The sequence below is a fragment of the Mastigoproctus giganteus genome, chromosome 9 (genome assembly GCF_048544385.1).
Source record: "Mastigoproctus giganteus isolate SK-2022 chromosome 9, ASM4854438v1, whole genome shotgun sequence".
Classification (NCBI taxonomy): domain Eukaryota; kingdom Metazoa; phylum Arthropoda; class Arachnida; order Uropygi; family Thelyphonidae; genus Mastigoproctus; species Mastigoproctus giganteus.
The window spans coordinates 74,860,885-74,876,417 of NC_143583.1; the positions used below are offsets into that span (position 1 = coordinate 74,860,885).

Sequence of the window (15,533 nt, forward strand, 5' to 3'; positions counted from 1 at the left end):
AGGTATAATGGACATTTATAGGGGTTGTATAAGAATTACCAAAAAGATCACATTACAGAAGTGGATACGAGATGCGCGAAAATTGATCCCCTCCAACGGCTAAACATGCTTAACAGCGGTGAACCATGCTCGATATAACGTTGCCTATAAGAATTTGTGACAACTAATCTCATTCGTCCACCAGCGCAGACCGCATTGCACACCGACAGCCATCTCCTCGCTTACCAAGTGACCAATAAGTTGGTTGTCGGTGTTCAATGTCACGCCCAAGGGCGTTCGATACGTGTTCGATCGGATATAAATTTAGCGATCGTGCTGGCCAAGTCATTTGATATATTCAGTTTCAAGATATTTCTCCACCATTTGAGCTCTATGTGCACTGGCGTTGTCGTGAATGAAAAAAAAAAAAAAAAAAAAAAAAAAAAACGTAGGCCAACCGCATCCCTAAAAAGTTGCACATAGGGTTCGAGGATCTGTTCTCAGTACCTCTGCGTAGTTACTGCAAAAAGCATGAAGAGGGATGCTGCAGTTGATCAATATTCAGCCCACAAGAGGTCACTGCCTCCATCGTAAGTGTCTCTGATGTTGTAGGAACAGTACCGCATTCCTTGTTGTTGTTTCCAGATGAAATAACGTATAGAAACTGTTCGTAGGCTAAAGCGAGACCCATCGGAGAACATAACTGAACCCTATTTATCAGGACTCTAAGTCATATGTTCATAGCACCAGTTTCGACGAGCTCTGCGGTGGTTTGGGGTGTTTGCGCGTGTAGCACAATGGTATCGTTACCGTCCTCCCCACGCCGGGTGGAAAAGCCCAGTTCGAATCTCGTCGATGATGCGAAGAACCTTTTTAGGCTTTTTTTCTCTCCGTGGCTGAGTTAGTCGGTCTCAGGCGTAGATAGCAAGGTTTTTCCCCCAGAAACTGAGGTTTTTTTCGTTGGGCAAACAGGCAAATCGACCAGAGAACACACACAGTTTACAGACAAAATTAATCTATGGGTAGATGTAATCATTTACAGGGGACCCTAATATCATAATTTGGTTTGGTGGTTTGGGGTTAATGGGATACAAACCACTGGCTTCCTTGCGTAGAGTCCATTTGAATTGAGCCTTCTTAACACTGTCCGGTTGGAAATGTTTTCACTTGTGGCCACAGCAACCTCAAGAGATAGTTGATGACAGGACATCATAGGGTTCCGTCTTGCTGTTACACCCATGTAGCGGTCTGTCCTGGTTGACGTAGCTCTCGAACGACCTTGGCTAGCTCTTATTGTAATGGTTCCCGTCTCCTGAAACTGCTTCCATAGAGCCGAGATGACATTGCGTGACACATTTGGCAGGGTTGTTAATGACAGTAATGGCAGTGTGCTACTGCAACAGGATCTAGATAATTTGGGCAGATGGGCTAAGAAGTGGCAACTGAAGTTTAACCTTGACAAATGAAAAGTACTGCATATGGGTAGAAGTAACCCCAGAGAAACGTACCAACTGTGTGGTACTACACTTAAGGTGGTAGAAAATGAAAAAGACCTGGGAATAATTGTGCAGGCAGATATGAAGTTTTCTGAGCAATGCAGACAGGCTGCCAGGGCAGGTCATGGGGTTTTGTCAATGATATATAGGAATTTTGCTAGCAGGTAAAAGGAGGTGATTATCCCTCTGTATAAGGCAATGGTCAGGCCACGCCTTGAGTACTGCGTACAGGTCTGGAGGCCTCATTTTAGGAAGGATGTAGATTTACTTGAGCGTGTACAGAGAAGGGCAACAAGATTGGTGAGGGGAATGAAGGGATCCTCTTATCAAGAGAGGCTTAAGTTCTGCAAATTGCAGTGGCTGGAGACTAGGCACCTGCGCGGTGATCTGATTGAGGTGTATAAGGCCTTGAATGGGTTCAGCACGCTGAATTCTGATGGGATCCTTCCACTTGTTCAGATTACGAACCTAAGGGGGCATAAATTCAAATTAAGAAAGGACAGATGTAGAATAGATGTGCGGAAATTTGCCTTTAGCCAGCGGGTGGTTAATTGCTGGAACAAACTTCCATCTGTCGTTGTGGAAGTTGATAGGTTGAATAAATTTAAGGAGGAACTGGACAGGCATTTGGAGGGAATGGTGTGATTTTTTTTTTTTTTTTTTTGGCTGATGCTGCATAAGCTCATACACTTGCTTTCTTGCATCACATGCCACCACTACTACATTAAGCCAACGTGCCTCCTGTATCTGCCACTGCCCGGCTTAAAGTTGTCCAACTGTCCTCCATCTTAAAGAATAATGAAACGATGATTACGTGCCATCCCGAGTACTGTAGATATCACTATCCCACTGAGCAAGATAAAAAAACGGGAATGAGGTGATGTGGTTGCAACTCATGTTTATATTGGCTTGAATAAGTTGCATAATGTGTGCCATAATTTAGGTGGTGGATCGATTTATATTGGATACTCGGAATTTGCATGCTAGGATGCCTATTATATCAAATATTCACCTTCAGCAATACTTTTCACAAAAGCCGAAGTATATGAAAATTACAGTGATAGTTTGAAAAGTGACAGTTGGGTGCTGCTGGGGTCTTTCCATCTTTTAACATGACAGCGTCATTGCCAACAACACATAGTATTTTCATAACTGAACCTTGTGCCATTAAATTAGCTCTAGAACGGGTTGCTGAAATTTCGATTTCTTCTGCCTTGATGTTCATAAATAACTCAGTGCGGTATCTGCCAAAATAAGTATTCGCTCTCATTCTCACCCTATACTAAAAAGAATCCACTTTCAGTTACTCTCTTGCATTGAGCCAAATCAGAGCGTAACATCTCGGTGGATTCCACGCCATTGTGGCATGACAGAAACAATAAACTGATTCTGCCGCAAAACACCCCACAGCGTAATCTCACCGCCTTTCCAAGCATCTTATACTGACTATAAAAATTTTATAATCAGTACAGAAGCAGCATGCAGAAATCACTCGTCTCAACTATAATGAGCACAAGATAATAATAAACTCTTTCAGATTAAAAATGATCGAAAACTGTGGGAATGAATCTACAGATGCAAGAGACGGGAAGAGGCTCCATATTGGCCATTCCATTCCCACCTCACATCTATTCTTACTCATTGGAGAAAGTCCTCCTCAATGCTCCTTCTATCAGACTGAACTAACAAACATATCGTGATTGATCCTCCCCATTGTGATTCTCGTTAAATTCACCTTCAGTTCGCTATCTATCTTATAGGAATCCTTATTCTGGGAAATGATGCTAGCCTTGGTGATCTGTTCCGATATTTAAAGTACATCCATCTACATGACTGTATCTACCATCTACCCAGCTTATGGCACAGAGACTTAAATAATTCATGAAGAGAGACAGTTTGGCCCACCAGGCCCTTTTACCAATAAATATTAGCACAGAGACAACGAATTTAAAAGTACTATGATTAATTCTCTCTTGTGAATCGAGATAACTTATGCAATTTTAAGCCAAGAAGAATAAAGATGTGAAACAAGGATCTATTAAAAGTGCCAATTTAAAACTTATTAGCTCTAACTTATTCGGAATAATAACACTAAAATACTTCTCTAATGAGTGGTCGAGTTTGACGGGCTGCTCTTTAGGCTAATTTGTGAATTTCAGGCAATATATTCATGGATTTTGAAGCTATTTTCTGTAGAAATATGCAGAATCCAATAAGGAATCTGCATATTTTCAAGAATTTTGACCAAACTTTAAATATTTCAATGGAAACTTCCTTCACGTTTTCAATGTTACTGTATGCATAAGTAAGCTATTGTCTGGAATATTTCTTCGTCTTCCCGTTCAAAACGGGAAAATTTGGTAAAATATCAGAAGTTACTTCTCCCAGGGCACACTTGTGCAAGCCAGTATTTGTCCTCCCTCTTAGTATAGGAGTTACGGTTACATCTTACTTACTATAGCCAATTTAGTAGGCACCAGGCAAGAGTTACCTAGTCAAACCGACCAAAGACCTTTGGTTGCCTCGGTGAAAATTCAAAACAATCCAACCTCAAGGCTGGGAGTAATCGGTAGCTTCCTTTTCTTCGTTCTGACGATTTCAACATTTGTAGCCTGATAAGCATCACTACAAGCCCTCGCAAATAGCAAAGTGATTGTAGCCACTGTCTTTCTTACAACGTATGAAAAGGTCTGGGTTCGAATCCCTTCAATAACGCTGGGAACGTTTATGGACTTTTTTCACATCATAGCTGAGTTAGTCCGGTCCAGGTGAGGACAGCAAGTTTTTTCTCCTGGAATTCCAGGCGTTTTCTTCCAGCGAAGTATAAAAACTGACCAGAGAACACACGCAATTCACGGACATAATACACATGGGCGAATGAGTTTATTCTCTCAGGTAACCACTTGCACAACAAGAGCAGCCACAATATGAGCTAATTGACTGGCATCTTGTGCTTCATTTTGCTCGCAGCAGCCTTTTCGGAAATATAATGAGATAAGGATTGCAACAAATTGGCATACGCGGCTGCTAATTAACCTATAAGTGGATGCGCGTCGTAAATATTTGAGCTGAGCACTTTCCGGGTCTCCATCTATACCTTTAATTATACATCTGCTATTGTTAAATTAAGCATTTTAATGTTTACTTCATAGCTGAGTAGTTTTATCCAAGCTGTGCTGTTGCTTGATTCTTCTTCCTTGGCATCACTGAAGGACTTCATGTTGATTTAAAATCCAAAGGCCGTTGAGTAATCTTTGGTTGATTTGTAGTCGGCTGATATTCTGCTTGGGCATGCGTGATATTGTCTCTTCTGCTCATTTATCCTACATGTGGATGGATTTTCCCTGCTAAGTAGATTTTGAGAAGCCCGAGCAGTTAAAATACAAGCTCTTGTAGCAATTACGACAGGCTGCATAATTTACTTCGGGAGATAAGTGTTCTCTAATTGCTCTAATTCATGTTCGTGATTTTCAGTTGACGTGAGTGGTGCTTCTATAATTTCTGCTTCCACGCGATGCTAGGAGTAGGCATCAGCAATTGACTAGGTCTGCCGATGTCCATTCTATTCAAGGAAACTTGAACAGTTTCGAGGATGCTTCAAAGCAGTGGAAAATGGTGATCCTTATTTAAAATATATATTTTTCTTTACCCTTTTTCCTAAATAAGCGAGACAATTTCCAGCATGGGTTTTTCTTTTTTGCTGCTTTATTTTAAAAGAAGTCTTCATTCAACTTGCATGAAAATATATGCTTTATTGTCATCTTGGATCCTTATAGTCTTTCTCATATTAGAAAAAGAAGATGTGAATACCTTATGAAATTGCGTATATTTATTTCCACAGTGGAGAAGCTCAGTTGATTAGTTGTGTCGGAGTTCCCTTGGAACATTACTTTATTTACAATGAGCAATTTCCTATGGTTTGTCTTTTATTATGTGTGTATATATATAATCGCATGTTCAAGGGTCGGTTTCCGTGTTCTGTGTGCTGAGAACCAGTCTTTGGCCCTAGGCGTTCACAAAATGAACAACTTTCCTTGTAATTTTAAAAACTAAAGAATGGCACGCCTTATGGATGATGTTAACAGTCCATTACATAAAATAGGCAGATTAGTGTCTATGCGACCACACTGTGTAATATTTGTATTTTATAGGGATATTGTTGCTGTTTTGCTAGTGGTGATTTTAAAAAAAAGTTCGAATTCTTTTATTTAAACATGAATAATGAAATCTGTGTTTAATTTGTTAATTTGAATAATTTTAAATACATTATTGCAGACACCAGTTATTTTTTTACGATGGTGCCTTTTATTTAAAGGAATTCCTAAATATGTATAGACCAAAGGTCCACAAATTTTCGGGAAAAAAAATTCGTGGTCTTTTCTAACACCGTAATAGTAATTGGCGTGTTCTTGGATTATCATTGAATAATCATGTATAATGATTATACAGTGGGTATACTGTACTGTCAGTAATTTTTGCGTGAATTGCAATCTATACAAAAGTATTTTATATATAATTTTTTTGTAGATATAAAATTTGATTTTGGCTTCTGTATAATTTTCCACGATGCAGCTAAGATTTAAATGTATCGTATCTGTAAACTGCCTCTATTTTCTGGTCGGCTCACCTGTTTTGCATAATAAAAAATCTAAGTTTCAGGAGAAATCGTAAGTCCCTTACTAGAGACCGATTAACTTGGCCATAGTATGAAAAAGCCAGAAATTTCCTGCTGGCTCAAAAATAAGCCTAGGACTCAAACCTAGGCTTATTTTTAGCTATTTTTATAGTTTTAATTATGTATAACATGTAATATTTATATAATTCTCCTATTTAATTTTCTTTTATGAAACTTTTTTTATTGTTTCCACTATATTAGAAGGCTATTACAAGGTATTAGTATGCTTATACTACTTTCACTTTCGATAAAGTCCAAGTTGAAATGGCCTTTTTTTCTCTCCCCTGTTTATAAACTTCTGAGATCTCTCATCTGATATCCGTTCTGCCATGAAGTATCAGTACAAGTGTCGATAAACCGGGAAAATCACACGAGATGTACCTACTTTCACTGGTACTTTATATCTCGAGTTCATCTGGTGGTTATTCAAACAGCTTAACACAAATTTGGTGTTAATCCCTCTAGTAGAAGCAAGGTAACGAAAATAATTCGTCTTACCACTACATGAGGACTGCAATACTCCCTGCTTCAAAGCTAAGAAGTCTCCTTAATAGCCACTGAACCACCAAGGGGGACAGCAGAAAGATCCACATCAACGGTAATGTTTGTGAAGGTAATGTGTTGCATTCCATGATCTGGGATTTAGCTACAACACTCCTCCCTCATCAAAAAAATTTACTACTATTTTAATATTTAGAAAATTTTGGGAAAAAGGCCTCCGTAGCGGAGTGGTCAGGGGTGAGAGTGCAATAGCATACGCTCTTTGAGTAGACCGGCGTTCCAGCCCCTGACTATTAAATACAATCGATCTGCCAACCGCCACTGGACCAGCGTGGCAGATTATGGCCTCTTCCCTCAACATGTCTGTTGAGGAGGCCTCCATCCTGCAATGGATTGACAATGGTTGCAGATTTATTTTATTTTATTTAGAAAATATTAAGCAGTAAAGATGATTTACTTGTGAGAAGTAATGCAAAATTATGAACAATTACTGCATTCTAAGCTCCGGACATCACATTTTCTAAGCCGTTTCTCATAGAGATAATGCTTAGTGCTCGTCATCGATTTATCTTTTAAAGCTTTAGAACGAAAGCTATTAGGACTTCGATAGAACCTTCTTAATTAACTAACGGAAAACAAAATAAAAATCGTACATAAGAAAATTTCCAGGTTTATAAAATAAAATCCAGAAGCATAAATTCAAGTTTTTATATTAAAATCATCGATGCGTAAAAAAAATTAACAAAACCATAAATTCGAAAGATATCTGTTATCTTTTTTTCTCGACATATGTCTGTCACTTTGATAGCAATGTTAAAGTTACAATGGACTAATGAAGTTTAAGTTTACAAAATCCCGTGTAGAATCACGGGATTTTTTTTGTTTGAATGAATGTATATTTAATGCACGAAAGGTGTCTGAAAAACTGTACCTATTTCTTTTAATCGGAACTTTCTGAATTTGCATCTGTAGGATGTTTTCTTTTAGGTGGGTTCTCTAATATTTTGGTAGAGTATTATATATGAGTATAGAGCGTGTATTATGTCTGTATAAAAGTTTGTCCATGAGCAGATTAGGTGTGGTGTGTGTGGGGCTGAAAAACCTGGAGTAATTCATGGGGATTAACCTTACTTCCTTCGCCTGAGATCGGCTAACCATAGCCTGTATTGAAGAGGCCATTAAGAATTCTTCCTGACGGGAATCGAACCAGACCTCTCCAAGCGAGTGACAAGTGACGAAACGATGTTTCCCACAGGACATAAATTGCCCTCTGTTGGAAATTATTATTTTACAGTACGTTTTGTTTCTTCTTCGGGACATTTTTGTAGCACATCTTTTTTTTTTTTTATTCAAATTAATATTTTGCACGTTTACCACAGAAATTGAACCGAAGCGGATCAAACACATCCTTCCTAAAAGTGCATGCAGTTCTTTTTATATTTTTAAACATATTATTGATTTATCTAATTATATCTTTTTATAACAAAGTGCAAAATATCTTTTATACGTTTATATAAGGGGCCGTTTGTAAAGTAAGGTAACAGTTTTTGTAAAAATACATATATCATCACATTCAGACACTCGTTTGACTGTGTCACGTGCTGGTATTGTAAAATTCAGGAATATTCCCATTCAATCATGTTTCGATGCTTCGTTTAACTTGATCACCAGTACCGAGTTTGTTCTTTGACAGACGATGTTTTTTTAAAGGCGTGCACAGATGAAAGCCATTGGGGATAAGGTCAGGTCTGTGGGGCAAGCATCTCCCATCCGTAATAATGTAACCACTGTCGTGTGCAGATGATAGCGGTGTTGTGCGTTTTGGTCTTGTTTGAACTGATCGCACCAAACACGGTCTTGTTTCTTGAGCATGACTGTTAGACTATATGCAGCCCGCAGTTGCTAATGAATTTATGTTGCGCAGAATGGTTCTCTGCACCGATGTGAGCACATATCATGGCTTTAATTGAACTAAAATTAAGCTCGCATTTAAGGCAGTCGATGAAATTAATCACATAACTGGGTCAAAGTAATTATTTATTTATGGTTGTAATTATTATTCTCTTACAGATTGAGACACACAAGTTGGATTTCAAAGAGAAGGCTGCCTCAAAGGTGGGGTCGATGGACAACATCAAGCATTCACCAGGTGGAGGAGCCGTCAAGATCAGGTCTGATAAGCTGAACTTTAAGGAACGGGCATCTTCTAAAGTAGGTTCGTTGTCCGGGTCCGAGAAGGGGAGCACACATGGATCTGAAACACAGGTAGTGATTCAATAACACGCATCCTTAAACACCTCTTGGTCGTTAAGAACGCCAATTACATGCTACGTCAGTGCAACGTTTTAATGCAGATGGAATTATGGAATGATGCAATGGCGTCTTGCTGCTACTGTGTTCTTCACAGCTGGATTAATTTGAATTTTAGTCCATAAAGAATTTTTTTTAGATTCGCTATATTGGGTGATTAAGAATTATTATTATTCATAATTCTGCAAACTACACAGCTGCCAATTTGGATAATCTCTCGCAGCTCACTGCATTGAACTCTGAAGCCGCTTTCGCATCACGTTAGTCAGTGAGGATTAATATTGTTGTTTTTAATTCGACATAAAGAGGGATGTACCATCTCGGTTGACTTTTTCAAACTTCATTTCCAGCTTTGTCTGCTATGACAAGAATTTCACATGTATATGGATTATTGTGTTGTTCTTCAAGAGAACGTAGTGGTTAGATTCTATGTAACGCTGACCTTAAGAATACATTATGGCTCTCCGCAGCTGCATAGCGGCAATGCTAGTAATCAGCCCCCTTACTTTCATCGATTTTCTTATTCTTATTAACGCTGGCAGAAACTTCTCAGGATTTTTCAAACGCTTAGCGCGACTCATCTGGTAATGATTTATAACGAAGAAAACCATGCATCTCCGGTGGAGATGTATGGTTTTTTCTTTCGTAAGTTCGACCTCGGAATACATGCAGTTACAAACGCACGGTTTACAGACACGATATAGTAATTCCTCGTGGCCTTACTTGCTTTGGCGCATATCAGAAACAATGAACCCCAACCAAAAAGAATATTTTCATGACCGTACTATGGAGAGAGGATAAGCACTGATTTTTTCTTTGTGCGAAAAATATGCATTGAGATTTAGAAGAGATTAAAAATTTACGAAAATGCTTTATGGACAAACAAATGGTAACTTGCAGTCCAAAATTTCAGTATTCGTTATACATCATAATTATTATTTCTTTTTCTATATATAGGAATTTTGCTAGTAGGGATAAGGAGGTGATTATCCCTTTGTATAAGGGATAATCACCAGGGTCAGGCCACGCCTTGAGTACTGCGTACAGATCTGGAGGCCTCGTTTTAGGAAGGATGTTGAGTTGCTTGAGCGACAACTGTTGTTGTTGTTGTTGTTATGGGGGTTTAATAGCGCATAAGCTGCTATGGCTACAGTGCGCCTATTCATTTATTATATAAAAAAATTAGAAAATTTTAGTCTGTGACAGAAAAAAATCTGAAATCAGAAATGATTAAAAAGTCCACTTTGCCTGAGGAAGTTAAAATATTCAGATATATTTGCCTTGTCACCAATGAGATTTTCTAGAGTTATTGGTTTACAAAGATTAACCAGTGATAGCAAGGTCGAAGTTCTGTCTTCTTTATAGTAGGGACAGTCAATCAGAATATGTATCACGATCAGATTTATATAACAATGTGGACACTATGGTGGATCATATCCTGTGCGTAAATGGAGGTGGGTCAGATGGGCCAGAAGAAGTAGCTCTTGAAAGGACTACTTCTTCTCGTCTCGATGTACGGACATTGGAGCGCCAAATTTTCTGATCCTGTTTAAACTGAAAAAGTTTATTGTTAGTCTGATGCCGGAACAGGGATATTGAATAAATCTAAGGTAGTTGGATTTTTTGCAGCTTTATGAGCCAGTTCATTGCCCAAAATACCAGAATGTGCTGGAATTCAACAGAAGGTGACCAGTTGGTAGTGTTTTTCAATTTGTAACAATAAGCTTCTAATTTCATTTACGACAGGGTGAACTTTATCTGAAGAATAAGATAATGCTATGATTGAGCTGAGGGAATCAGTGTAAATAACATATTTTAAAGAACAGTCAGAACACAGATTTTCTAAAACTAGTTTAATTGCATATAATTCGGCTGAGAAGATACTGAATTCAGACGGAAGGGTTGCTGAAATAACGATATATGAAAACACTGCTGCTGCTCCAACGTTTGCATTAGATTTAGAGCCATATGTATAAATTGGAGAAAAATCAGTATATCTTTGAGTGTGAGCCGCATGAAGTTGTCCGACATTTGATGCTTTTAAAATATTCTTTCCCCACTGACAGAGGTCACAAGTCACTAGAGGAAGAGAAGCCCATGGTGGTTGAGAGCAAGTTACTATCTGTTGTACGGAATGGATGGAAATATTCCAAACCTGCGACAGTTCAAGAAGACAAAGACCAGCTGGTTTTACTATACTATGTTTATTTCTGTAGAGATTTTCTAATGGTGGATTGAAAAGGTATGACTGAATAGGATGCGAGGCACAACTTTGTAGCTTAACAGCATACTTTAGTAAGTGTTTTCCTACGTAAATTAGTGGGGGCTCGCGAGCATCAATGTAGAGACTATGTGTAGGCGACGTTCTGAAAGCACCAAGTGCAATCCTTAAAGCACTGTGTTGAATGGGATCAAGCCAGTGTAATGCGTTAGTTCTGGCAGAATCATAGATGGGAGCTCCATAATCAAGGCGAAGGTCTGATTAATGCCCTGTATAGCCGAAGCAGAGAGGTACGATCTGCGCCCCATGTTTGGGCGGATAAAACTCTGAGTATCTTTAACTTTTTAAGACAAGACGTACGTACATTTTTAATATGGTCTATAAAATTTAAATTCTTGTCACGACTTAATTCTAGAAATCTGATGTTATTACTGAGTGGGATGGAAGCATTAGAAATTTGAAGTTCAGGATCCGAATGAAGTTTGTGTTGCCTACAAAAATGGATAGCAACTGTTTTCTGCTGCGAGAGTTGATAGCCATAGAGACTGGCTCACTGTTGTATTTTATTAAGTGATATCTGAAGCTACCGTTCAATAAATCTCATATTTTGGGGAAAATATGATAAGTCTCAACTGTATTTAGAAGCTGTTTGGTGATGGAATCCATTCTAGGAGCAAACAGAGTGGCACTCAGTACTGATCCCTGTGGAACACCTTCATTCTGCATGAACGTTGCGGAGAGGGCATGTTGGTATTGAACTTGAAACAATCTAGTACACTGGTGTGCAAAACTTAAGGACCAACACTATTTCTAAAGGTTACAACCACAAAATCTTAACTTAAAGTACTCTTTACTGATGAGAGTAGATTCAGTCTCAGCAGCGATTCTGGAGGTCAGCTAATCTGGCGAGAGGTTGGCACACGGTATCACCCCGAAAATATCACTGAAAGGGATCGATATTGCGGTCGAGGGGTTCTCGTCTTGGGAGGCGTTATCTTGGATGGACGTACACAACTCCAGATACTGGAAGGCGGTACGGTAACTGGTGCAGGCTACTGTACTGAGGTAATCCTTCCCAATGTGCGTCTGTTCCGAGGTGCCATTGGCCCCGAGTTCCTATTTATGGATGATAACGTCACACCACATCGCACTGCAGCTGTTGATATGCTTTTGGAAAGTGAGGACATCGTTCGTATGGATTGGCCTGCCCGTTTCCATCAATCTAAATCCCATCGAACACACATGGGACGCTCTGGGGAGACGCCTAGCGGCACGTCCACACCCACCACAAAATGTTCACCAGCTGAAGATAGCGCTGACAGAGGAATGGACAATATTACCGCAAGAACTTATCAACAACATTGTTCTAAGTATGGACAGGCGGTGCAAAGCCTGCATCGACGTTAGGGGTGCCACATCTCCTACTAAGGACCACTTCTTCCCTTTGTTCCATCTTTGGCAGTGATGCATCTGTATCATGGCATCCATTGCTAAGTTGCCATTTTTGAATAAAGTCCCTCTGTACCGTTTTGTTTCCGTTGTTGTGTCGGTGTTGTTTCCTTCATCATTTCTGTACCTCACGAGGTTCGTTTGATATGCTTTTCCCATATCCAGGCCACTACTATGAGAAGATACAGGTGAAAATCTGACTGGTCCTTAAATTTTGCACACTAGTATATGTAGGAAGTTCTGAACAAATATAGGAAGGTTGCTCTGCAGACCAAGAGAATAAAGATCACTAAGTATGGTATGCCGCCAGGTTGTGTGAAAACCCTTCTCTGTATCTATTGAAACCATTACAAGGTGTTCACGTTTAACAAAGGCATTTGGAATGGCGAATTCGGAATTCGAATTCATGTTTAGAATGGCGAGATCTAAACATGACCTATTTTTACGAAAGCCATATTGACTATGGCTCATTAGATGTTTTCACTCTATGAACCTGACAAGTCTTCTGTGGACAATTTTTTGTAGGATTTTGCTCAGGCAGCTTGAAAGAAATATTGGTGTATAGCTATGGGGATTGGTTGGATCTTTCCCAGGCTTTAGGAATGCCAAAACAGTAGAGTGATGACAAGAATCTGGAAAAACATTTTCTAAAACTATACGATTGTAAAAAACCAGGAGCAGGCACAAAGCTTTGTCATCAAGATGTTGTAGCATGACATAATAAATCCCATCTGGTCCGGCAACACTATTGTGGGCTGTTCTAATGGCATGCTTTATTCAGAGGTTTATTATATGGAAGAAGGCAGACAGTTTGAAAATTAATGGCATGCTTTTCTCTAGAGTTTTTAATTCGTTGGAATGACATAGAATAGGCTGATGCCGCTGAGATTTCAGCAAAAGTATTGCCCAAAGCATTAGCAATATCTAAGGGACTGGATAGATCTTGCCCTTTCCAGGAGAGGATTGGAGAAGGTATGGTAGGAAACTTACCAGATAACTGTCTAATTTTTTTTCATATTATTTTGGGATCAGTGTTTCTGTAAAAGGTCGATGCAAAATGGGTCTAGGATTCTTTCTTGGCTTGCCTTTGTATAAAATGTGCTTTTGCCCTTTACTTCTTATAATTAATGAGGTTGGTTATGGTTGGACATTGCCGAAATCAATTTCAGGTTTTAAGTTTTGCTTTATTTGCTTTTGTGCATTCCTCATTCCACCAATAATTATAATGCTTGCGGCCAGGGGATTTGATAATGGTATTATGTCCTTGGCCACTTTTCGGAGATGGGATGTGATATAATCTGTTATATTATCAATATTCTGGAGGTGGATTTTTTCTTCATTTTTTCCCGATGATCGAAATTTTGCCCAGTTTGCACGAAGAAATTTCCATTTCCTGTGGAGTTTGTTTGAAGGAGTCTTTGATATTAAAAATTGCGTATGATTGGAAAGTGGTCACTGCCCATAGGATCATTTAAAACCTACCATTCTATGGTCGGGACCAGTACTGGAGAACAAATTGAGAGATCTATTGCTGAGGTGTGTCCAGTTAGGAGCTGTATGTGAGCGTGTGTGTGCACCGGTATTGAGTATGGTGAGGTTTTGTAACTCTAGAAAGCTTTCAATGAGTCGACCATGTCTGTCTAGTTTAGGATCGCCCCAAAAGGGGTGGTGCCCATTAAAATCCCCTAATATACAGAGAGGTGGAGGTATCTGTACGAAGAGACTTCAAGACCTTTTAAAGAGTAAGTATGGTTTGGTGGTAGGTAAATTGAGACAAGTGTTATTGAAATACGGAGAGTTATATTAACAGTAACAGCTTCTATTTCAGCTTGAAGTGGAATATGTTTAGTTGGGATCATTGAATCTATCAGGATTGCTACACTACCATGGGCAGCATTTGCTGTATTACGATCTCTTCGGTAAAGGCAATAGTTCTTTATCGAAGGAATAATTTGCGAGGTTAGGTAAGTTTCCTGAAGACAATGGGCAACTGGAGAATATCGGTTAATTAGATCATGAATATAATTTTTGTTGCAACGAAAGCCTCTGCAGTTCCATTGTAAAATGCAAGGCATTATTTGTGTTTAATTGATGGAGTTGTATTTGACTGCTTTTTGAAGATTTTGACTTATGACATTCCAATTTTGGTTTATCTTTTTTGGAGAAAACTGGCCGACCACTGTCCATTTCTTCTTCTGCATAGATTTCTAGAAGGGGATCTTCCTGTATGGATATGCCATCTGTGTCCATGGTTTTGTCCTGAATACTTTTCATTACATTTGCGTTTGTACTATGAGATATAGTATCTATCACTGGAGTAAGAGATGCCGCTGATATTGTCAGAGGAGTATTATTTGCCTGGTCAGAGAACTTGGATTGTTGCTTACGTATACTTGGTTTTTGCTCAGAAAGAACATTTTTAGCCCAATCGGAAATTGATCTGTTAGTAGGAACTGTTACATCAGTTTGAGTGGAGACTGTTTGATACTTTTTACAGCATTGGCATAGCTCATATTTTCGGTTATAGTAGGTGCAACTAGTTTTCTCGCTTTTTGGTAACTGACTTTGTTCTCAATCTTGTGTTTTACTATTTTTTTCTCTGTTTTCCACTTTTCGCATGTCTTAGAATATGCAGGATGGTCACCTTTGCAATTTGGGAAGGTCATTTTTGTAGCTGTACGGCTACTTTGTATGTGATCTGAGGACCTCTGCATACAGTTTGTGAGTAGCCATACTTTTGGCATTTATAACACCTTAAAGGGTTTAGAATGTAGGGGCGGATGCGGTAAAGTAAATAACCTGCTTTTACAGAGGAGGATAAGTTGTGTGTATTGAAGGTGAGAATAATATTTCTGGTAGGTGTAAGTGATTATCTTTTTTAATATTATTCGTCTTGCTTTAA

The 15,533-nt window shown here is 39.0% G+C and overlaps 1 protein-coding gene across 5 annotated transcripts in view; it reads left to right on the top strand.

The window, feature by feature from the left end:
* LOC150080456 (uncharacterized) overlaps positions 1–15,533 on the top strand; it is a 68,742-nt gene that overhangs the window by 41,987 nt on the left and 11,222 nt on the right. For 4 of the 5 annotated variants that reach the window (XM_090381634.1, XM_090381633.1, XM_090381635.1 and 1 more), the window contains one exon: positions 8,722–8,916. The exons of the other annotated variant lie outside the window; for it this stretch is intronic. In XM_090381634.1, coding sequence (XP_090237760.1) covers positions 8,722–8,916 — 195 coding nt within the window. The remainder of the gene's footprint in view (positions 1–8,721; positions 8,917–15,533) is intronic. 5 annotated transcript variants of the gene reach the window in all.